At 34.8% G+C, this 26,518-nt stretch overlaps 1 protein-coding gene and 1 pseudogene across 8 annotated transcripts in view; both read right to left on the bottom strand.

Moving 5' to 3' along the window:
- The window catches only part of Ubr3 (ubiquitin protein ligase E3 component n-recognin 3), a 217,801-nt gene that overhangs the window by 33,217 nt on the left and 158,066 nt on the right, over positions 1-26,518 (bottom strand). For all 7 annotated transcript variants that reach the window (XM_087200088.1, XM_087200084.1, XM_087200107.1 and 4 more), the window contains one exon: positions 25,264-25,369. In XM_087200088.1, the coding sequence (XP_087056214.1) occupies positions 25,264-25,369 (106 nt within the window). The remainder of the gene's footprint in view (positions 1-25,263; positions 25,370-26,518) is intronic.
- Positions 3-6,927, bottom strand: LOC147829953 (cell division cycle and apoptosis regulator protein 1 pseudogene; annotated as a pseudogene). Its single transcript, XR_015445609.1, has 3 exons — positions 6,833-6,927; positions 6,674-6,755; positions 3-6,419 (listed from the first exon to the last, which is right to left on the bottom strand). The product of XR_015445609.1 is annotated as a cell division cycle and apoptosis regulator protein 1 pseudogene (transcript).

Here is a 26,518-nt window from a genome sequence, read left to right as displayed (position 1 = left end):
AAGAATGCACAGTCACTTTAGATAATATTGTATATATTTTAGAGTTCATTTTATATTTCATATATGTCTATGAAATAGAAATTCACCTTAAAAAAATGTCAAAAAAAGTTGAAGGTTTTATTTGTTGCCAAAGAATATAATTTTTGGACTCATATGTTTTCCTTTTTCTAAATTGAGACTCTGACACAGAAACCTCATTGTCTTACCAAAGTAAATTGGTAGGATATGTTAACTTGATTATGAGTCTTTCTGATCTTTTAAATTACAGAAATTAAATGAAGCATTAAATGAAACGTAAGAAAATTAACTTCACTATACAAATAAGGAGGCTCATAGGACACTCTCACGCACTAAGGAATAAAAAAGTTCATACTATAAAAACAGGTACAGTTCACAAAACAAGTCACAGTGAAAAGCCTGGTTAATATCACTTATTAAAAAGATGTTCCCACTTTATGGCTAACATAAAATTCAAATAAAATCTCTTATATATGCAAAGTTTAAAAAAAAAAGGGTACTAATAACCAAGGCAGAATTTAAAAGACAAAGTAGATAGCCTTAGGAATGAATAGTACTATTAAAAAACACAGAATAGGGGCTGGGGATTTAGCTCAGTGGTTCCACTGCCTGCCTCGCAAGTGCAAGGACCTGAGTTCGATCCCCAGTACCAAAAAAAACCCACATAGAATATATTATAATTAAGTAAGTTTATCTTAAAATAATTTTTAAAAAGCATTTAGACAGTTAAAAGGTTTTTTTCATGCTAGAAATTCAACCCAGGGTGTCTCATATGCAAGGCAAGTGTGAGAACCCCTAGCCCTAGAAGATCATATATTTTCTTATTGCAGGCATAATTTTTAATGTCAGACAACAAAAATAAATGTTAAACTTCCAGAATTGGTTACATTTGGATGATACACTTCTGATTAGAGATGGGATGAGCAAAAATTATTCATTTAACAAATATTTGTGGATCACTAACAATACACCAGTCAATGGACATGTTGATGAATAAATCAATCCTTGCTGCTAATAAAACTAATGACTGCCAAAGGAAGACAGCTCTTTGAATTTCTCCAAATATCCCTTAGTATAGTGTTGTCTTCCTCTCCAAGGCTATGAATCCTACTATTGTCTCTCAAGTCTAAGCTTCTCTCCTCTTTACAAGCCCAAAGTTCTGAAAAGAAAGAAGAGAAAATTTAAAAAGAAAAAGAAAAGAAAAAAAGAGAGAGAAGGGAAAAAGAAAGGGGGAAGGAAGGAAAGAAATAGGGAGGGAGGGAAGGAGAAAAAGAAGGGAGAGAAGGAAAGGAAAGCAAAGCAAAGGAAAGGAAAGGAGGAGGGAGACAGAGAAGAGGGGGAGAAAAGAAAAGGAAGAAAAAAGTAGAGGGGCACCATTTCTATTATACAAATCCCCTACAGAATTAATTTTCCATATGATCAACAATAATTTCTTAATTACAAAATTTACTGAACATTTTAAATCCTTATCTTACTGACCCTTACCTTGACTTTAGGTACAGTTGAACAGTATAGCCTAGAAAATTCTCTTGGCTTTTGTGAAACTCTCCCCAAGTTCCTTTCTACCTCTCTGATTACTCTTCTTCTCAGCTTCTTCTTCCTCTGAACAACCTAAAAACACTGTTGTTCCTTAAGGCTCTAATGCTCCCTGTCTTTTCATACTAAGAACACGTTCTGAAAGACTACCAAAATACAAGTGCTTAGTTTTAATAAGTGGGATTTAAAATTAGCTGGCTACTTACAAATAAAAATTTTATATTCAGGTGAAAATAAATTTCAAGTAAATTTTTAAAAAAAAATCACCTCATAAGAAAACTCTAAGAAGAAAATATAGATGCTACAAATCTTAAGACTGTGAATACACTGTAATATTGGTTATTAAAAAAAATCAGACCTTAAAAAGGATGAGTATTCTACATATGAAATTAACAGAAAAAAATACAAGGCCTGATTAACTTGAGTGCATAAGATTTCTCAACTTTAATATGTCAAGAAAAGTGATTATAAAGTTAAAGGGCAAACATATTTTGAGGAAATTTTTCAGCAACTATGACACAATAAAATTCAACAGAGTATTTCATACCATAAAAATTATTCAGATAACTTTAAAAAGTTAGATACCAACAGAAAAATGGACAGAGGCCCTGAAAATATAATTCATAAACAGCATATACAAATAGCTAATACAAAAAATACTGAACTTCATCACAAATCAAATAAATTTCTATTACTTTGAGATACTATTTTTATATTAACAAAAAAATGTTTAAGTGCAAGATTTAGAGGAATGAAGACATGCTTACACTGCCAGTGAAAGTTTATAAACATATAGTCTTTCTGAAAGCCATTTTGCACTATTTACACAGAGCCTGACACTCAATATTTATCAAATAAAACATTAAAAATTTAAAACATGTATGTGCTGTCATCTCTATGGTATATGGATGCTCTTTTGTAGTTCTGGGATTATATCTGACATGTCATAATATATTTTGGTAGAAAAGCAGAAACAATTTAAATGGTTAACAACAAGAAACCAGAAATAAGAGTTTAGTTGTCGTGTTAATTTAAAAAGCAGATTTGAAACTTAGTATTACTCAAATAGTATTTTAAAATTCATAATATATGTATCAAAAAAGATAATGTCTAAAAATGTTAACAGTAATTACCATGTATGTAATAAAAAATTTCTGATTTTTTCATTTTCTTAAATATTTTTGTATACTCTAAATATTGTAAAATAAAATATCAAAATAACAAAACAGTAACTTAGTGCTAGTTGATCAGTAAGATAAAAATAAGCACTGTAAGGACATAGGGATGGACCCTTCCTAGCACATGGTAGGCATATAATCGGAATGAATGAATGGCTGGGTGATCTCTGTATTAAAATGAACCACAAATTTGATTACAGGCTTATAGCCATTTAAAAGATACTTATCTTTTAAAATGCTGAATATTTAAAACTACATACTCATCTCCATTGAGATCATGAACAAGGTAAGGCTATCCCCCCACACTCCTTTTCAAAATCATACTCAAAGTACTAGCTAATTTAATAAAAAGATGAACAAGAGATGTAGATACTGGGGGGAAACAAAAAATGTCTTTGTTCACAGATGACATTATTATCTATGTAGTAAATCTGAAAGAAATGACTCCCAACTCCTGAAACTCATAAGAGATTATAGCAAGGATGCAGGACAAGATTATTAAATAAAAGTCAATCACTTTCTTATATATTGGCAATGGACAAGTAGAGTTTGAAATTAAAAACACAGTAACATTTATATCAGCATCCCCTAAACTGATATACATAGGTATGAATCCAGCAAAATATGTATAAGAGCTATACAAGGAAAACTACAAAGCTCTGAATGAAATCAAAGAATTAAATGAATAAAGAGACATTACATATTTGTTTTCAGTGAGATTCAATATTATCAAAATGTCAGATCTTCATAGTTGAACTATAAATTCAATGCAATCCCAATCAAAACCCTAAAAAATTATTTTGTGGGTACCAGCAAAATGATTCTAAAATTTATATGGAAAGATAAAGACCCAGAATAGTTAACAAAAAAATGTTAGCAGAAAAGACAAAACTGGAGGACTGACACTACTCAGCTTGAAGATTTAAGGCAAATCAAGACAGAACAGTATTGGTGAAAGAATAAATAGATCAATGAATCAGAGTGGTCAGCTCATCTTTGATAAAGGAGCAAAGGCAATACAATGGAAAAAAAGATAGGCTTTTCAACAAAAGGTGCTGGAGCAATTGGAGACCCACATGCAAAAAAAAAAAAAGAAAAGAGGAGGGGAAGGGAAAAGAGAGAGAGGATAAGGAAGAGGAGAGGGAAAGAAAGGAGAGGATTTATTGGAGATGATTAAGATTCAAGTTTATAACCAATACCTATGCAAAGCATTAAAAAATACCCAGAATAAGATAAACTCTGGATAAATGGTTTACAGCACTTACTACTATCCTAATGATTATTAAATCTCAGGGTTTGAAAATGACACAAGCCACCAGTCAGTATTATGGAAAGTAAAGTACCTATGTCTGTACTTTAAACTTTTAATTCACCAATATTAAGCTTAGATATGTTTTGTTTGATAAACATCTTTCAGCCTCACAGAGTTAAGTATTCTAATAATTTATTTCTACACCATCATTTCCTTGAGTTTTAAAGTCCAATTAGAAAAGAAAAATGCTGGGTGACATCAAGAAAAGTTATTTTTCCTTACTCTAACATGCAAAATACTCATAGCTTGCTAAGTTTGCCTATAAACACAAAATACCCTCCCCACAGTTTTATTGTTGTCTGAGTTATAGCAGGAGATGTTCATATATCTCCATCCTCAAAATGTCTCCCCACAAGATACTTACTAATTTACTAATTACAAAGGGTAAAATAACAACTTTATAGTGGAAAAATTTGGCAGATACCTCCTTAGCCAAATGATCAATTATTATTATAACAAGACAAGTCAACATCATGTGAATCTTTATATGATGCACTAAAAATAACAGAACATTAATTTGTGGCATTTCTGCCAAAACTTTATAACCTGAGTCTAACTGCGAGGAAATACTGGACAAAAACAAAGACCATTCTACAAAATAACTGACCTGAACTCTTAAAAAAAGTCAATATTCATGGAATACAAAGAGAAACTCCAGATCAATTTCAGATGAAAGAAAATTAAAGAGATAATGATGACTAAACTCAAGCATAATCTTGAATTTTCTTTTACTATATATTTTACTGAACTAATTAAGAAAATCTGAATAGGGTCTGTATGAGGTAGGAGCCAATATTAATTATTTTCTATATGACTATCTAATTAACTCAGAACAGTTTATTATCCTTCTCCCACTGCTTCTCAGTATCATCTCTGCTATAAATCTAATATCCTAGTATGAATATGTGGTTTGTCTTCGTTTTTCTAACATGCAAATACAATTCTTTTACCCCCCCACCTTTATTATACAAATGGTGATATAAACTACACATTTTCTGCTCTTGCATTTTTTTAAACATTGTATCTTGATGATGATTTTTCTTTTACTATCAATTAAACTGATGAATTTTACTGGGGTTAAAACTATAATAAAATTCATCCTAAAACATTTTGCAATGCAAAATTATTTCACTCAAGGAGTTTTTAATAAACATGAACACTAGAAATTACAAGCAATTTTCAAAAGCAGACTCACATTCATAAAACTTTATATGTCTTTTTTTTTTTTTTTTTGGTACCAGCGATCGAACTCAGGACCTTGCGCTTGCAAGGCAGGCACTGGAACCACTGAGCTAAATCCTCGGCCCAAAACTTTATATGTCATTTGAACTAACATTTATACTGCTAAACTCAAACAGCATCACCACCAAACATTCTTGTATCATGATTTTTTATATATTGCATTATTTAACATCACTTCTCATCACCACACGAATTTCATCATACACTTGGACTATTCTCCTTGGATTTTTTATTTTTGGCTTCATTTTTTATATTATCCTTCTTGAGAACAGTGTGGATTTCATCCATTACTGTAGATAAGTTTCTGCTTGTCTTATTCAGTGGGTTTTCAAATTGCAAATTCATGTTTTTGGAAACCTTTAAGTTTTCTTGTACCTAAGATCCTTTTTAACTTCTCTGAGTTCACCAGAGAGGTTTTTGTTGGAAATTTCCAAATTTAATAGTTTTTTTCATCTTTATCTGTTTTTTTCTTCTAGTAATTGTAGCTTCTGTTCTACTTCAGCTCTTACTTTTTGACTCTTTTCCAATTTTTGCAAGAGACTTCCTACATCTACCATTATACACAATAAGTCCTACATTTTCTCTTACATCCTTTAACTCCTGTTTTACTGTTCGTGTTGAAAGTAACAACCTGTTGCCTAGCATATCTTCCTGCAATGATTCAGACTCTTCATGACTTTCTTCATCTTTCGAAGTATCGGTTAATTTCCAATAAAAGCAACATTCACGGAGTACTAATTATTAAGAAGTTTCTTTACCTGAGCTTGAGAAAGATGCAGTCCAAGAGTACAGAGCATTTCTTCCAAATCTTTTGAAAGAAGGTAATCACAATGGCTTTGATCAAAATAAACAAAGACCATTAAGAGATCCCTGTTAATTGTGATCATCTGAGTCTTTTCTTTTTCCTTATCTTTAGATGGTTTCTCCTTGCAATATCTGTTGATATCTGTTTTGTCATCTCGATTGTTCATTTGTTCCTCATTCCCATCATCCTCATCATCCTCAGCTTCTTCTGCTTTCACTGGGTTATATTCATCTTGATTATTATCTTCTTCAGTTTCATCGTCATCTTTAGAATCATCTTTTTTTTGGAGGGGGGCGTACCAGGGATCAAACTCAGGACATTCAGCTTGCTAGGTAGGGGCGGTGCCACTGAGCTAAATCCCTGGCCCCTAGAATCATCTTTTCTTTTATCTTCTTTCTTCCTTTCATATTTATCTTTTTTATCTTTATCATCTCCTGATTTTCTCCATTTGGGATTTGGTTCATCAGTTTCACCATCTCTTTCTTCTTTCTTATCTTTTCTCTCATTTTTTTTGCTTTTCTTATGCTTTTCTTTTTTGTCCTCTTTCTCAGGAAGAGACAGTAATGATTTGTATTTTCTCACACCAGAATCTCTTTGAAGCATTGCACTGAAAAGTTCTGCAAACAATGAAACCTCAAATGAATGTTCTTTATTATCCTCTAATCTGTAATCGAAAAGGACACTCAAAGACATGCTGCTACAATCAAAATTGCCACTTTTTGCAGCCCAATTCAGACGTACAATGATGGCTCCGTCATCAGGCAAAATGTATCTTCCTTCTCAATGTTGGCACACCATTTGCTCTTGGTGTTTCCTCTTTTCTTCCTCTTTATCATCTTCACATTTCCTACCTTTATAGTGATTTTTTATACCAGTAAACAAAAGAATATCTTTACCCTTCTTTTCTTTATTTTTAGGCCTGTTTTTCTTTACTATTATAAGAAGGCAGAACAGTAGGACATTTCACAGGTATATGGAAAAATAAAATAAAATTGGGTCTAATACACCACATACTATGATAAATTCCAAACAGATTAGAACTTTAAGTGTAAAAGTTGAAATCTTAGAAATACTTAAAGAAAACACAGGGTGAATTGCTTTATGACTAGGGAGTAGAGGAAGGGCTTTTATGATTTAAAATCCAGAATTAATTAATGTATAAAAAAACTTTGCTTGACAAAAAAAAAATCGTAAAGTAAAAAGACATCTGACCATCTGGTAAAGTATATTTGAAATGTAATACAAAGGACTAATATCCACATACATAAGCATGTCTTAAAAATAAAGAGGATGCCAGGGATTTAGCTCAGTGGCTCCACTGCCTGCCTCACAAGCGCAAGGTCCTGAGTTCAAGCCCCAGTACAAAAAAAAAAAAAAAAAAAAAAGAGGAGTGCTCATTTCAGCAGCACATATACTAAAATGAAGAGGAAAAGCCCACTAATCCAGTATTTAGAAACAGGCAACAGATTAGACTTTACAAAAAGAAACATTAAAGATAATTTATTTGAATTTTTTGGAAAAATTTAAGTTTTTACTTTAGAATAATATGTTTTAAATAATAAAAACAAAGAGGAAACGGTAGTCTTGAAATATTGAGGGGAAAAAAGAATTTTGAAACAAAAACTTTAACTATAAATCAAATTGATGGCATAGCCACACAAGAAAAGTTACTTCATATTACTTAAAAATACAGTATTTTAAATGGTACTCTATTAATATTATTAATATGTACAAATTTTATGTGTCAGTTTAAAAAATTTTAAGAGAAATAAGTTAAAAATAGTGTTTTGACTGTACATTGCTACTGATACAGAGAACTTCTGGTCACAGTAATATTGGCATTATAGTTTATATCTAGATAGCCCCCCAAAGCCTTATGTGCTCAAAGGTGAGGTTTTTGGAAAGTGATTGGATTAGGAGGGGGATGTGATAACAATCAGGAGGGGCATGTGATAACAATCAGTAGACTCATCCACTGGAGTTCATAGCCAAATGTGATATTGGGAGATGGAGCCTGATCGAAGGAAGAGAGTCACTGGGGATGTATCCTTGAAGAGCCCACCCCAACCTGCACTCTCTGCTTCCTATTAATCATGATGTCAACAACTCTCCTCTGCCTCACCCCTATGACATGCTGTTCTGCCTTGAAGTGGCCAACTATGGACTGAAGCTTCTACAAAAACTGTGAGCCAAAATAAGCCTCTCCTCCTTTAAGTTGTGGGTGTTGGGTATTATGTCTCAGTTATAAGGAAAGTAACTAAGACAATTAGTATTTCTAAAATGTAATTATAGTTATGTTAATAATTGTGTTAATATTAGGAATAAATACTTCAGAATAAAAAGATCGAAATAACAAAACAGTTAAAAAAAAACATTAAAGCTTTGCAATCATCCTACAAGCAGTTAGAGAAAAGAAACAAATCACCTACAAAGGAAAGCCCATCAGAATCATGGCACTTCTCAACACAAACCCTCAAGTCAAGGAGAGCCTGGAGTGAAGTATTTCAAGCCCTAAAAGAAAATAACTTCCAACCTAGACTGTTGTATCCTGCAAAACTATCTTTGAAAATCAATGGGAAAATTAGATACTTCCAAGACAAAGAACACCTGAGAAATTTCATGAACACCAAACCAGCCTCCAAACAATTCTAAACAACATCCTAGAAAAAGACAATGCAGGTCACAACTCCATGAGCCCCAAAAGAGCGAAGCCACCAGGCAAGGCAAGAAACTAAAGGGAAAGGGGAAAAAATAAAAAATAAAAGGGCCAACAACAGTAAAACATCATGACAAGGATGAGTCAATATCTATCAATTATAACCATCAATATTAATGGCTTCAATTCACCAATCAAAAGAAATAGACTGGCAGAACGGATTAAGAAGCAAAATCCAACAATATGCTGTATACAAGAAACACACCTAACTCACCAGGATGGAAAACTGTTCTCCACGTGACAGGAACCCGGAAAAAAGCAGGGATAGCAATCTTATTTGCAGACAAAGTAGATTTCAAAGCAAAACTAATTAAGAGAGACAAAGATGGTCACTACATCCTTGTGAAGGGAACAATCCAAGAGGAAGAGATGACAATCATAAATATGTATGCATCAAATACGAATGCCCCCAACTATATAAAAAAAATTAATGGTCATGAAAAACCAAATAAGCACTAATAAAATTGTAATGGGGGACCTCAATACCCAACTATCACAAATAGGCAGATCATCTAGACAAAAAAATCAACAAAGAAATGCTAGAAATGAACCAAGCTATTGAACAAATGGACTTAATAGATGTTTACGGAGTGCTCCACCCCACAAAATCAGAATATACATCCTTTTCAGCTGCATACAGGTTATTCTTCAAAATAGATCACATGCTAGCCCATAGGACATGTTTAAGTAAATGTAAAAGAATTGAAGTTATCCCCTGTATATTATCAGACTGTAGTGCAATAAAATTGGAGATCAATAGCATAAGAAACCGCAAAACACCCACAAACACATGGAAATGGAATAACACTCTCCTGAACAACCAATGGATCACAGAGGAAATTAAAGAAGAAATTAGATAGTTTCTACAAGTAAATGATAATGCCAGTACAACATACAGGAATCTATGGGACCCAATGAAAGCAGTTCTACCAGGGAAATTCATAGCAGTGAATGCCCATACTAGGAAAACAGACAGATCAAATTAAGAACCTAATGTTGAACTTCAAGCTCCTAGAAAAAGAAGACCATGACAAACCCAAAGCTCCTACAAGAGAGGAAATTATAAAGATCAGAGCAGAAATCAATGCAATGGAGACCAAGAGAATGATACAAAAAAATCAATGAATCAAAGAGTTGGTTTTTTGAAAGAATAAATAAAATCGCTAAACCTTTAGCCAACCTTATCAGAAAAAGGAAAGAAAAGGCTCAAATCCATGCAATTAAAAACGAAAAAGGTGAAGTCACAACAGATCCAACGTAAATCCAGAGGATCATCAATACCTACTTCAAGAACCTGTACTCTAATAAAATGGAAAACACAGAAGAAATGGACAGATTCCTACATACATATGAATTGCCAAAGTTAAATGAAGATACAGAAATTCTAAACTCCCCAATTACAATGAGTGAAACTGAAAATGTAATAAAAAATTTACCAACAAAGAAAAGCCCAGGTCCTGATGGCTTCACTGCTAAATTCTACAACACATTTAAAGAAGAACTAATGCCATTACTCTTTAAACTCATCAAGGAAATTGAAAGGGAAGCAATACTTCCAAAGTCATTCCTGGAAGCAAGTGTTACTTTGATTCCAAAACCAGGGAAAGACCCAACCCAAAAAGAGAACTATAGACCAATCTCCCTAATGAACACAGATACAAAAATCCTCAACAAGATACTGGCAAACAGAATACAGAGGGTCATCAATAAGATCATACACCCTGACCAAGTTGGATTTATCCCAGGGATGCAAGGATGGTTCAATATATGTAAATAACTAAATGTAATATACTATATTAGCAGAGCCAAGGACAAAAACCGTATGATCATCTTAATAGATGCAGAAAAAGCATTCAACAAAATCCAACACTCATTCATGATTAAAAAAAACCCTATAGAAAATTGGAATAAAAGGTCTTTATCTCAACCTGATTATGGCTATCTATGAAAACCCAACAGCCAATATCATACTAAATGATGAAAAACTAAAAACTTTCACACTAAAATCAGGAACAAGACAAGGATGCCCATTACCACCACTCCTGTTCAATATAGTTCTGGAAACATTAGCCAGAGCAATTAGATAAGAGAAAGATATAAAAGGAATAAAGATAGGAAAGGAAGAAGTCATATTGTCATTATAAAGATCAGAGCAGAAATCAATGCAATGGAGACTAAGAAAACAATACAAAACAAATCAATGAAGCCAAGAGTTGGTTCTTTGAAAGAATCAACAAAATTGACAAACCCTTAGCCAACCTTAGCAGAAAACGGAAAGAAAAGGCCCAAATCCATGCAATTAGGAATGAAAAGGGTGAAATTACAACAGACCCAGCAGAAATACAGAGGATCATCAATACCTACTTCCAGAACCTATACGCCAATAAGACGGAAAACACAGAAGAAATGGACAGATTCCTAGACACGTATGAATTACCAAAGTTGAATGAAGAAGACCTAAGAATTCTAAACAACCCAATATCAACCAATGAAATTGAAAACATAACTAAAAACTTACCAACTAAGAAAATTCCGGGTCCTGATGGCTTCACCACTGCATTCTACAAGACATTTAGAGAGGAACTACTGCCATTACTGTTTAAACTCTTCAATGAAATTGAAAGGGAAGCAATATTCCTGAAATCATTCCTGGGAGCAAGCATCACCTTGATCCCCAAAGCAGAGAAAGACCCAACCGAAAAAGAGAACTATAGGCCAATCTCACTCATGAACATAGATGCAAAAATCCTTAATAAGATACTGGCAAATAGAATGCAGAAGATCATCAAGAAGATCATACACCCTGACCAAGTGGGATTCATCTCAGGGATGCAGGGATGGTTCAACATACACAAATCAATCAATGTAATACACTATATCAATACAACCAGGGACAAAAACCATATGATCATCTCAATAGATGCAGAAAAAGCATTTGACAAAATCCAACATGCATTTATGAAAAAAACCCTACAAAAAAATCAGAATAGATGGTCTCTACCTCAATCTGATAAAAGCCATCTATGAAAAACCAACAGCCAATATCATACTAAATGGTCAAAAAATGAAATCCTTCACACTACAATCAGGAACAAGACAAGGATGTCCACTATCACCACTCCTGTTCAAAATAGTTTTGGAAACATTAGCCACAGCAATTAGACAAGAGAAAGAAATAAAAGGAATAAAGATAAGAAATGAAGAAGTCAAACTGTCATTATTTGCAGATGACATGATACTGTATATCAAAGACCCCAAGAACTCCACCAAAAGTCTTCTAGACTTAATAACCAAATTCAGTAAAGTAGCTGGATACAAGGTCCACACACAAAAATCAATAGCTATCCTCTACACAAACAACAGACTCACTGAGAGAGAAATAGAGCAAACAATTCCTTTCATAGTAGCATCAAAAAAACTGAAATATCTAGGAATCAACCTAACAAAAGAAATCAAAGACCTCTTTGATTTGAAGGGGATATCAGAAAATGGAAAGACATCCCTTGCTCCTGGGTAGGAAGGATCAATATAGTGAAAATGGCCATACTTTCAAAATTGCTATATAGATTCAATGCAATCCCAACTGAAATCCCACCAGCATACTTCATGGACCTTGAGAAAACAATCCAAAAATTCATTTGGAACAAGAAGAGACCCAGAATAGCAAAAGCAATTCTAGGCAACAGAGACATGGCAGGGGGTATTACAACCCCCAACTTGAAACCATACTACAAAGCTACTGTGATAAAAACAGCATGGTACTGGCAAAGAAACAGACCTGAGGACCAGTGGAACAGATTAGAAGATGCAGAAACAACGCCAGACACACTCAGCCACCTCATCTTTGACAAAGAAGCCAAACACCCTCACTGGAGGAAAGATAGCCTTTTTAATAAGTGGTGCTGGAGAAATTGGGTTTCAAGTTGCCAAAGACTAAAATTAGACTTATACCTCTCACCATGCACTAAACTAAAATCAAAATGGATTTAAGATCTAAATATTAAAATAGAAACGCTGAAACAGCTGGAACAGAGGTTAGGTAGAACTCTTGAAGACATGGGTGTAGGAAAAGATTTTATGAACAAAACCTCACTTCCCCATGAACTAGCACAAACAATCAACAAGTGGGATCTCTTCTTGTTAAAAAAGCTTCTACACAGCAAGAGAAACCACCAACAGTGTGAAGAGACAACCCACAATGTGGGAAAAAATCTTCACCTGCTTTTCCTCAGACAAAGGTCTACTATCTCGAATCTATAAAGAACTTAAAAAGATCAGACCTCCCAAATTTAAAGACCCAATCCGAAAATGGGCATCTGAAATGAACAGACATTTCTCACACAAAGAAGTAGAAATAGCAAATAAATACATGAAAAAAATGTTCAACATCACTGGTCATTCGAGAGATGCAAGTGAAAACAATGCTGAGATTCCATCTCACCCCAGAAAGAATGGCTGCTATCATGAAATCAACCAATAACAAATGCTGGCGGGGCTGTGGGGAAAGAGGAACACTGCTCCACTGCTGAGGGGAGTGTAGACTGGTGCAAGCACTGTGGAAATCAGTATGGAGATACCTCAAAGAACTAGGACTGGAAGTCCCATTTGACCCTGCTATTCCCCTGCTGGGTATCTTCCCCAAAGAATTAAAAGAATCATACCACAGTGATATATGTGCACCCATGTTCATAGCAGCACAGTTTGTAATAGCTAAAACATTGAAACAGCCCAAATGCCCATCAACTGGAGACTGGATAAAGAAAATGTGGGGTTTTTTTATATAATGGAGTACTACTCACCCATCAAAAATGAGAAATTAGAGACATTTATTGCTAAATGGATGCACATTGAGGCGATACTCTTAAGTGAAATAAAATAGGACACACGTGTAAATACTGAATAGTTTCTCTAGTGTGCAAAACTGAAAGTGTAAATAAGGACTAAAAGGTATAATAGATAATGTGAAATAGGAAGAAAAGGGGCAAAAGGGAAGGGGAAGTGGGAGGGTAGAGGAAAGCAAAGAAGGCAATGGAATTAATACAAGAAAATGAAAAAAAGGAAACAAAATCTTTGTAAATAGGGAGGGATGGAGGAGTTGAAAGGAGAGCAGGGGAAGGGGGAAAAAATAAGAACCAAGAGAGTATGTAAAGGTGCATATCTCCAATGATGAATATCATTATATTGTACACCTAAAATGTACCAATGAAAGGATATACAAAAAAAACCAATAGCCTTCTTATACACAAATAACAGACTCAATGAGAGAGAAATTAGGGAAACAATTACTTGTACAGTAGCATCCAAAAAAATGAAATATCTAGGAATCAATCTAACAAAGGAACCAAAAGACCTCTACACTGAAAACTACAGCACTCTGAAAAAAAGAGATCTGAGAGGATATAAGAAAATGGAAATGCATCCCCTGTTCCTGGGTAGGAAGAACCAACAGAGTGAAAATGGCCATATTCCCAAAACTCGTATATAGATTCAATGCAGTCCCAATTGAAATCCCAGCACCATACTTCACAGACCTTGAGAAAACAATCCAAAAATTCATTTGGAACAAGAAGAGACCTAGAATAGCAAAAGCAATTCTAGGTAACAGAGACATGGCTGGGGGTATCACAAACCCTAACTTAAAACGATACTACAAAGCTACTGTGGTAAAAGCAGCATGATACTGGCAAAGAAACAGACCCAAGGATCAGTGGAATAGATCAGAAGAAGCAGAAACAGCTCCAGACATACTCAGCCACCTCATCTTTGACAAAGGAGCCAACCACCCTCATTGGAGGAAAGATAGCCTATTTAATAAATGGTGTTGGAAAAACTGGATTTCATCCTGTCAAAGATTAAAACTAGACCCCTATCTTTCACAGTGCACTAAACTAAGATCAAAGTGGATTAATAATCTAAATATTAAAACAGAAACACTAAACTTGCTGGAAGATACGTTAGGTAGAACTCTCAAAGACATTGGCACAGGAAAAGACTTTATGAACAAAACCTCAGTAGCACGGGAACTAGCAGAAAGAATCAACAACTGGGATCTCATCTTATTAAAAAGCTTCTGCACAGCAAGAGAAACCACCAACACAGCTAAAAGACAACGTACGATGTGGGAAAAAATTTTTGTCAGCTGTATCTCAGACAAAGGACTACTATCTAGAATATACAAAGAACTGAAAAAAATCAGACCTCCCCAAATTCAAAGACTCAATTCAAAAATGGGCAACTGAAATGAACAGTCATTTCTCAAAGAATGCAGAAAATAAACATATGAAAAAATGTTCAACATCACTGGTTATTTGAGAGATGCAGAAGCAAACAACACTGAGATTCCACCTCACCCCAGAAAGAATGGCTGCTATCATGAAATCAACCACTAACAAATGCTGACAGGGCTGTGGGGAAAGAGGAACACTGCTCCACTGCTGGTGGGAGTGTAGACTGGTGCAACCACTGTGGAAATCAGTATGGAGATACCTCAAAGAACTAGGACTGGAAGTCCCATTTGACCCAGCTATTCCCCTGCTGGGGATCTTCCCCAAAGAATTAAAAGAATCATACCACAGCAGTATATGTGCACCCATGTTTATAGTGGCACAGTTTGTAATAGCTAAAGCTTGGAAACGGCCCAAGTGCCCATCAACTGGAAACTGGATAATGAAGATGTGGTATTTTTATAAAATGGAGTACTACTCAGCCATAAAGAACGAGAAACTAGAGACATTTATAGCTAAATGGATGCATACGGAGGACATATTCTTAAGTGAAATAAATAGGACACACATGTGTAAATACCGAATAGTTTCTCTAGTGTGAGAAACTGAGAGTTTAAATAAGGATTAAAATGATTAAAACAAATAATTGATCATTTGAAATAGGAAGAAAAGGTTCAAAAGGGTAAGGGAAGTGGGAGGGGAAGGGGAGAGGAAAGAAGGAAAAGAAAAAATTATGAGAAAAGGAAAAAATGGAAACAAAGTCTTTGTAAATAGGGAAGGGAGCACAGGGAATGGGGACAAAGTAAGAACCAGGATACATCATGTACAGGTACAAGCACCCAATGATAAATGTAAATGTATTACATACCTAAAATGTACCAATAAAAGAATTTAAGGAAGAAAAAAAAGGTTTGCAATCATATTTTATTAGAAATACCAGTAAGAATTCAAGATGTTTTTCTCCTTTAAAAAATATATTCCTAACTCTATTATTGAAACAGAGTACAAGAAACAATAACCCAGTAGCTATGTACATTCTGTAGTACACAATGGTCTCTAAATGTCATTTGCTTTAAGGAAGCTACATGGAGATATGGCTGAGTCCAGGTATAGAGTGGAATATGTTCAAAATAAAACACTTTTTATACTCAAAAGCAAGGATATTATCAAAGACTACTTGTTTCATGTCAAAAGTACAATAGCTAACCTGCAGAGATTCTTACTAACCTAAAAAAGAGCCATATGCATTGAAAAGAATGAATGAAATTGAATGAAATACATCAAATATATAAAAATCCATGAGATCATGAAATAAACAACTATAACTTATTGGTCTGGTCATACTAAAGTTGCTACACCATCAACTCATTACTGTGAAAATTTATAAACTGGGAAAGAAGCATTCACCCTCCCACACTGTATTTCAGGGTCAATAAGTGACATGAGAAAGTTCCTTCTAGAAACAATTCAGCTAAAGAGAGTCCAAAAATGGCAGCAACTCAGCTTCTATATGACAAAGTGTCTAGAGTCTGGAAAACAATAGCTTGGAGAGGAATCAAAGTGAGTAGAGGTTATCCAAGAACCATGAAGGAACTGACAGAAAAGAAGAAAATAGGATTAAATGATACAGGAGAAATAGATCACACTGTGCAGGAGAGCAAAGGGATAGGAGGCAAAGTGAAACTAACAACTTTTTTGCTCAGGGAGAACCAGAGAACTGCATCATGACCAAATGAATTATCTGCAGTTGGAATGAGCAAGGAAAAAGCGGGACACTACTTCGAAAGCAGCTTTCCACATTTCAACAATTGGTGAGTGACCTCGGTTGCAGCGATTGAACATACAATCACAGAGCAAGAGCTGGCAGGGACGCTACTGTAGGTAAGGGCTGAGCGTTTGAACCTGAGCCCCAGAGCAACCTCTTGGCTGCTTCACACTGCCAAGCTCCCAGAGTGGATGAGGGAAGAGCACTCACAGGAGACTGCCGGCAGATGGAGAGCAGACTGAGGGGAATCCTGAGAGGCAGGGGCTGGTGATCATAGACCGGGCCCCTGCAGCAGGGGCCAGGTTCAGCCTAAGTTACACAGGACTGGAACCTCACATGAAAGCAGATCTCTAAACAGAACATCATTCTGGGGGTGGACTGCAATCTTAGACTTCCAGCATGAACAGACACGTCCTGGCTTGAACTCTGCCCCTTACCCCTAGGCTGAGGAAAGAGCCACACGTCCACTGAGGAAAAGAGACACACGTCCAAAACAACAGAAAACTTTATTTGATTGCATTATTCTTTCATTTTTATTTTGCCTTAAAAATGTTTTTCTTTGCTGTTTCCATCTTCTTCTTCTACATCTTTCCCCACAACTTTATTCCATTATTTTGCCCTTCTTTTTAATGAGTATGTCTATGTATGTGTGGTTCTCTTCCTCTTGCCTTTTTTCTCCCAATATAATTTACAAAACATAAGGGAATTCTCTCTTGTCCCTTTATATTCCTCCTGCTTTTATTCCTATCTCTTCACTGACTTCTTTCTCCTGTGTCTTACTTATTCTCAATTTTTCTTTTCTTTCCTTTCACCCTTTTCATTTGTCTCCCTTTAACTTGAATTTAGTGCACATTAACGGCCGGTCAAGACTTGGGTTGTTGTGATGCTCACATTATAATTGGATTTCTTCTCTAGGCTAAAGGGAGACCCAAAACAGGGTCTCATGGTATGTCATTTCTCAACTAGCCCTGATCTATGCCACTGTAACAAATTAGCTTGTTACTGCTGTAGCTAATTTTATTGCATAGGAATAATCCTGACTCAGTGGACAATTTAGAACCAGTGAACCTGTCTGCTGAATCCACCACCACACCCAGGAAGAGGGATAGCAAGAGCTCCTAACACAAGAACTTGGATTGCACTAGACTTTGCAAGAATGCCTGCAACCTGGCAGAAAGAAGTCCCAAGTCTGAGTTAACTTCAGTATTGTGGTAGAGGGATCAGAAGAGCTACTGGGATGTGAACACTCAGACTCTCTGGGAAACAAGCTACTTAGGAATCACATATACAGTGTCTCACTGGAATATTTACTCTGTGTCCCCACTGGACATCTTACAGGTTTAAGTTTTTGCATGTTTCTGGATTTATTTAGTAATGTGGGGTTATGTTATATTCTTTTGTGGTTTCCTATGTTTATCAGGTTGTTTCCTTTGTGTATTTGTTCTTTTACTGGCTCTGATTTAATAGGTATCTGCAGGAGACTGCAATACTGACTATCTCAAAGCAGGCAGTAAGCAGTATAGGCTGTGAAGAGTTAACCCCAAAATTGGTTTGTTCACAGAAGTGAGTCTGGCCAAAGACTATGTGCCAAGGTCAGAGTAACTTGCACAGCTAAACTTCTTACTAGAAGGACAATGTTCTAAATACAACCATATATTGTGTCTATCTATGTCTGTGTTCCTAATTCAAGAATGCTTTGACTTGTCTTTTGTGAGCCTTCCTTAATTTCCATAGAAAATGCACAACTGCGCATCCTGACACATAGTACTGCCCTTGCACATAGCTTGCCTTTACCCCAATTGACTACCAATAAAAATCAGCTTGGACTGATTGGCATGGACTAGCCAACACCTTTGTCAGTTGCACCAGCATTTGTCATCCTGGCACCTCACTTTTTGTTTCTCTTAGTTTTTTTCTCAGGCCTGAGTACACTGAGTAGGAGACTGGAGCCTACTGCAGAGGTTTCCGGTAACGTTTCAGGGGTCCCCAGTAGTATCTAGGTTCTCTCCCTTGTCTGAGCTCAATATCTAGTTTCTTCACCTCAAAGCCCCAAGACAATATTATTAACATATTCCTTTATTCTCATTCGAAATGTGTAAACTCATCTGAAGTTTTTAAATTCCCCATACTTAGCTCCCTCACAGTCACTCCTATCTTCTCTAGTATTATTCCTCGACCCTCCCCATCCCAAGCTTTTGCCTCTTCCATATCTTACTTAGCCTACTGTCCTCCCTATCAGCAAGTTCTGACAATCACATGGCTTTCCTCAACCACAAAATAATACCCCTTTCTCCCACATCTCACCATTGCCTCCACAAAACATCCTCTGAAAACTCTCACTACTAACCCTTCAACTTAACTAAAAGTACTCCAATAAGATCAGATCCCACATCAACCTTTTCTTCTCATCTACTACTATTCCTCCTTCAAACCGCCCCCTTAATATCAAACACTTCTCATTCAACCACCTCTCATTCTCCCCATCCCACCTCACCTACCTCATTGTAGAACCATAAATAATCAACTGTCATAGTGTGCACAGAGAACAGATAAAGGGGGAAGGTATAACTACAAGGACTACCGCATAGAAGTGTTGTAAGATTGAATCTGTGGATGCTGTTACAACCAGAAGTAATTCCTTTGGCAAAACACAGGGGCAAAGCTGAAATCACTTAAAATAAATAACAGAAGTAAATATCAGCAGTGAAAATACAAAGCTGAATATTATTCATGTAGAGGCAACATCCTACTAAAAATCTCCATATACTTTTCTAGTCCCCAATCTGCATTACCACCCCATAAAAAGAAGAAAGAAGAGGGGACCCTATATAATTTTAAATGTGTGTGTGTATGTGTGTGTGTGTGTGTGTATACATAAACAAACAAACACAGATACACACAGGAGAATAGGGAAGCAAGGAAGTAGAAAATCTCTGAAACCGCCCCTCAATTCTCCCAAGGCAGAGCCAAGGGTCACAAAAGAAAAAAACAAATACCAGGTAGCAGATATCTATGAAAAGTTCATAGATGGGATGAAGAAAATACATGAGTTCAAAGAGGAAATGAGTTAAAAGTTCACAGCAATTTCACTCAATATGCCCACAGTGAATTTTGGGGAAAGAGGTAAAAAACTCAACAAGCTAACCAAAAGAGTTCAAAATTTGAATGACAGATTCAACAGGATATACAATCTCAAAAAATGTCAGACAGAAACACTTGAAATAAAAAAGTATAGAATTCATACTGCAGAAATGACCAATGTGAAGACATACTGTCTGCTATTGAGGACAAAAGAGTGAATTACAAATAGAGTCAAAGAAGCTAAAAAGAAAATAAAAGAACTTGAGATGACTAGTTACTAGATGACAAGAAGAACATCTAAAGCTAATCAGAGTTAGAGAAAAACAAGAAGGTAGCACAGATAGACTAACATCCTTACAAAAATCATGGAAGAAAAATTTACCAAATATAAGAAAAGCATTAAAAATACAAGTGATGCTTATAGAACACTCAACAATTGTGACAAAAACAGAAGTTCACCAAGGCATATCCTTATTAAATTATCAGATTTCCAGAAAAAAAGAATTTTATAAGCAGCCAGACAAAAAACAAAAAAATAAAATATAAAGGTAAACCAATTAGAATCACAGCAGACTTCTCAACACAAAGCCTAAAGGCTAGAATAGCTTGGAATGAAGTATTTCAAGCCCTAAGACAAATAACTTCCAACCCAGCAAAGCTGTTCTTCAACCAGCTCAGAAGATATATGAGTGCTAAATCAGCTCTAGAAAATACTTAAGAATATTCTCAACAGAAACAACAAATCAGACACAGATGAAAACACACAGGAAACTAGAGAGGTCAATGGATAAACAGTAACAAAAAACATCAGGAAAAGAAAAAGGATACGTCAACAGATAAAGAAGACAATGATAGTAAATAAACAACACATCTCAGTAATATCTCTGAATGTTAATGGCCTCAACTCTCCAATTAAAAGACACAGAATGGCAGATTGGATCAAAAAACCAGAATCCAACAATCTGCTGCATTCAAGAAACTCATCTAAACCCAAAAGATATTCATAGATTAAAGAATGGAAAACAATATTCATGCACCAGGACCCTGAAAATAAGCAGGGGTAGCAATTCTAATTATCAGACATGGTAAGCTAAAACTGATTAGAAGAGACAAAGAAGATCATTATATACTAGTTAAGAGAACAATCCAACAAGAAGAGATGATGTGGATAAATATAAATGCACCAAATACTGGAGCATTTATCTCATAAAGCAAAAACTTCTGAAATTAAAAGATCAAATGAACACTAACACAATCATAGGGGATTTTAACACCCCACTTTAACAAAGATATAGATCATCCAAACAAAAAAGGAAGAAACTTCATAGCTGAACTACATCCTTGAACACATGGACTTAAGTGATATATGCAGAGCATTCCTTCCCTCTACAACAAAATATACATTCTTTTCAGCAGTACATGGTACTTTTTCCAAAATAGATGACATACTAGCCCACAAAGCCTGCTTAAGTAAATAAAATTAAAAAATAGAAATTACCCCAAGCATACTATCAGATCACTGTACAATGAAAACAGGAATCAACAACAGAAGAAATTTTAGAAAAGGCAAAAACTCCTGGAAAATTAATAACATACCAGTAACTCAGAAAAATAAAAATTGATTAGTGAGCATTGGAGGCGAATGCTCAGCACATGCCCAGTCACAGGAATTTTTATAATTACTCCTAAATAACCAATGGGTCACAGAAAAAAGTCAAAAAAGAAATTTTAAAATTTCCTTAAGTTAATGACAATGACGGCACAACTCGTCAAACCCTCTGGGACACTATGAAAGCAATTTCAAGAGGAAAATTCATTATAATCAATGCTCACATTAGGAAAACAGAGCAAGCTCAAATAGCCATATGAGAAATCTTAAGCTACTTGAGAAACAATAACCAGCCCCAAACCAAAATTAAGAAGGGAAATTATAAAGATGAGAGCAGAAATCAATGAAATTGAGAATAAAAAAAAGTAAAAAAAAAAAAAAAACCCAAAAAATTGAAAAGCTGATTCTTGAAAGAATAAATAACATAAGTAAGCCCCTAGCCAGTCTTACTAAGAGAAAGCAAGAAAAGATTCACATCAACGCAATTACAAATGAAAAAGGTGAAATCACAACAGACACCATGCAAATCCAGAAGATAGTAACTACTTCAAAAAATTATACTCCAACAAATTAGCAAGTATTGAAGAAATGAAGATTCTTATATACATACAAACTATCAAAGTAAATTCAAGAAGACATAAATATACTTAACAACCCAATAATAAGCAATGAAATTGTTAAAGTAATAAAGAATTTACCAACTAAAAAAGCCCAGAGCTTGATGGATTCACTGCTGAATTCTACAAAACCTTTATGGTGGATGTTATAACAGTAATATTCCTCCAGCTCTTCAAAGAAATTCAAAGTGATGGAGGGCTCTCATTTATGGAAGCCAGAATCATCTTGATCCCAAAACCAGATAAAGACCCAACTAAAAAAGAAAACTATAAGCAAATCTCCTTAATGAACACAGAAGCAAAAATCCTCAAAAAGGTATTAGTAAATAGAATGCAGCGCATTATCAAAAAGATCATACATTGTGATCAAGTAGATTTCAGAAATGCAAGGATGGTTCAACATACATTAAGTCAATAAATGCAATACGTCACATAAACAGATCAAAAATTATATGATCATTTCAACAGATGCAGAAAAGGCTTTCCACACAATCCAACACCCCTTCATGATAAAGCCCTGAAGAAAACAGCTATAGAAGGTCCATACCTGAATATGATAAAAGCTATATAAGACAAACCAATATCCAGCATCATACTAAATGGGGAAAAACTAAAAGCATTCTCCCTAAAATCAGGAACAAGACAGGGATGTCCACTATCACCTCTTCTTTCAATATAGTACTTGAAACATTAGCCAGAGCAATTAGGCAAGAGAAAAAATAAAAAGGATACATATAGGAAAGGAAGAACTCTAATTATCATTATTTGCAGATGACATGATATTCTACATAGAAGACCCAAAGAATTCCAGCAAAAAACTCTTAGAATTATTAACAAACTCCAGTAATATAGCAGGATATAAGATCAACACACAAAAATCATTAGCATTTATGTACACCAACAATGAATGGGATGAGAAGGAAATTATGAAAATAATACCATTCATAGTAGTTTCAAGAAAAATGAGATATGTAGGAATGACCCTAACCAAGGAAGTGAAAGACCTACTCTGGAAAAGGAGACTGAAGAGGACACTAGAAAACACAAAGATGTCCCTTGCTCCTGAATAGGCAGAATCAATATTATCAAAATAACCATACTCTCAAAATTATTATACAGATTCAATGCAGTCCCAATCAAAATACTAACTGCATACTTTACAGATCTAGGAAAAAAGTCCTAAAATTTATATGGAACCAGAAGAGATCCAGAATACCAGAAGTAATTTTGGGCAATAACAGCAAAGCAGAAGGCATAGCAATACCTGACTTGAAGCTATACTACAAAACTATAGTGATAAAAACAGCATGGTATTGGAACAAAAACAAATATGTGGATCAATGGAACAGAATTAAGGATACAGAAACTTCCTCAGACACATTAAGCTATTTGATCTTCAACAAAGGGGCCAAAAGCATATATTGGAGGAAAGATAGCTTATTTATAACTGGTGCTGGGGAAACTGGTTATCTGTGTGCAGAAAACTGAAACTAGACCCTTAACTCTCACCAGATACTCAATTAAAATAAAAATGGATCAATGATCTAAACAGTAAAGCAGAAATATGAAACCTACTAAAAGATAAAATAGGTAAAACACCTGAAGAGATAGGTGTAGGTAAGGATTTTCTAAACATTAGAGAAATGTAAATTAAAACAACACTAAGATTTCATCTTACTCCAGAAAGAATGGCAATCATTAAGAAATCAAATAATAACAAATGCTGGCAAGGCTGTGGTGAAAATGGAACCTTCTTTCATTGTTGGTGGAAGTGTAATGGAAATCATTATGGAGATTTCTCAAAGAACTGAAATTAGAAATTTCATATGATCCTGGGATCCCCCTACTAGGTATCTTCCCCAAAGAGCTTAAGATATCATACTACAGCAATATATACATACCAATGTTTATAGCAGGACAACTCATAATAGCTAAGTCCTGGAAACAGCCTATATACCCATCTACCCATCAACATATGACTGGATAAAGAAAATGTGGTATCTGTTATAATATTTAATTATAATAATTTGCTATGAAGAATGACAGATTTGAGACATTTGTAGGAAAATGGATGCACCTGGAAAATAAAATGTTGAGTGAAATATGCCAGGCATACAAGCTTAAATACCATATGGTATCTCTCATTTGAGTGAAGCAAAGTACAAACAAAGAGAATAATAAAGGATGAGTAGAATGATACAAGGAGATGGATCTCTTCAATAGGTAAGTGATCCAAGGGAAAAAGTACAAGGGATGAGAAGGAGGGGAAGGGCAAACAAGTAGAATAAAGATATGCCAGGTATAGGAACCTAATAACCTCAATATGTTATATGCCATAACATAAGCTAATTCAACAAGAATAAAAAATGGATTAGGGAAATTAGAGGAGGAGGGAGGAAGAAGGGGATTTAAAAAAATAATACACAAGCTCTGGTATATACACGTAACCACTCCCCAAGATGATTAGAAACTGGATGAACTGAAAACATATACTAATAAAATAAAATTTAAAACTTTTTAATTCAGCTAATAAAACAAAAGGAAAGACTTTTTTTTTGGTACCAGGGATTGAACTCGGGACCCTGCACTTGCAAGGCAGGCGCCGGAAACACTGAGCTAAATCCCCGGCCCAAGACTTTTTAAAATTACAATTTTGTGGCACCTAATGAAATAATGGATTTAGCTAAGAATCATTAGAGGTTTGCTAAAACCATTAGGTGAAGAACTAATGGCAAACTTTATAAGGAAGGTATCAGACTAAGGTTATCTGAACTCATTAATCAGTTTTGACACAGAAAGGAAAAGCACGTATCATATGCTTCCATTTAAATGTTTCACCTGCATAAAAAAGGGGGATTGGGGATTTAGCTCAGTGGTTTCGCCACCTGCCACGAAAGCACAAGGACCTGAGTTCGATCCCCAGTACCAACAAAAATAAAAATAAAAAAGGGGGATTAACAGATTTTCTCACTTGGTAGGAATTTTTATGAAATTTTTACAGACAGCATTATGGTAATTTTTCAATTTTTATTCTATACATACATGTTTCATAAAATGTGAGGTACTTATGTATTCATATAGAAAATTCGATCTTATTTTTATATTTAACAACTTTTTCAAAAAGAATGTTAACTGATTTTAATCTTTCAATAATACTTACTGTGAATTCATATCTTCTACTAACTGGGTGAGCTTTTTCCAAGGATTATACTCAGAGTCAATGCTATAAAGTCGCATGTGTAAGGCTAATACATGAAACAGCTGATCTAAATAAATTGAAGAAAACATAATTAGAAAGTTTACATAATTCTTCCAGAATAAAACTATCTCAAAAGTTCTAGTTAACTCATAGGGAAATCGACTTAACACCCTGCCCATCATAATTCATCAAATTTAAGTCCCAATTACTTTGCATTCTTTTTTAAGGTAAACTCTGAAACATTTATCCACATGATTTCTACTAGAATCTAGACTATCCTTAGGCTCAATCTGAATTCAGGAATGTGTTTTCCTCCACTCCTGTTACACACCTTCTTTTATGGTATAGCCTTGCTAATTTGTACTACACACTATGGGCTTGTCCCCTAACCAAAATTTTCTACTATCTTCAATTCCTTACTCCTGGTAACAAGCACAGTAATAGCCTTATAGTTTACTGTTAAATGAAATTCTTTGCCTAATATTTTCTCCTAAATTTTGTTAGGCTAAATGGTGAATTCATCATCTTTTGATTCAACATGAAGAAATTTCATTGAAATAAATACATTCTTGGGCCAGGAATTTAGTTCAGTGGTTCTGCCACCTGCCTCGCAAGCGCAAGGTCCCGAGTTCAATCCCCAGTACCTAAATAGATAGATAGATTCTTTAGGAGTGCCATTCCAGCTATTTTAATTTCTTCTATCTGAATTAAAGTGATAATTCACCAGTATTAGGTTTCAACAAAAGTCTGCTCGTTACATTGGGAAGAAAATTCTTTGTTTAAAATTTTAAAATTATTCAGGAAGAAAATCCGTTTTTGCTTTGTATCAGATGTCCTTTTGGTATAAATGATGAGGATTAGATTAAATTATTCTGCCACAATTACTCAAATAAAAGTCAAGTTTTTAAAGTCAGATAATACATCCTGACATATGAGATTGAAATTAAATCTTAAAACCAGAAATAAAACTAGCTCAATGGCACAAACATGTTGTCACTTATCCTTTAAATTTACCAAAACTTAGCCAGGTTTTGTTTCTCTGAGCAAGAGACTTAGAAATTAACAATTAACTTTATGATTAATTTACCCAGGTTGCATTAGTCTAACTCATGTGATGGTAGTGGTGGTACGTGTAGAGTAGTTTGAGAAAGCTGTTAAGACGTATGAGCTCTAGAATATGAGCAAAATATATGTTCTACTTTGTGGGGTAGGGCAC

This window comes from Heterocephalus glaber, unplaced genomic scaffold, assembly GCF_053883595.1.
Source record: "Heterocephalus glaber isolate CG9 unplaced genomic scaffold, H.glaber_assembly_v1.0 deba00000347, whole genome shotgun sequence".
In the NCBI taxonomy this organism is placed as follows: domain Eukaryota; kingdom Metazoa; phylum Chordata; class Mammalia; order Rodentia; family Bathyergidae; genus Heterocephalus; species Heterocephalus glaber.
The sequence above is the reverse complement of the archived record's forward strand: the minus strand, read 5'-3'. Positions and strand labels throughout refer to the sequence as shown.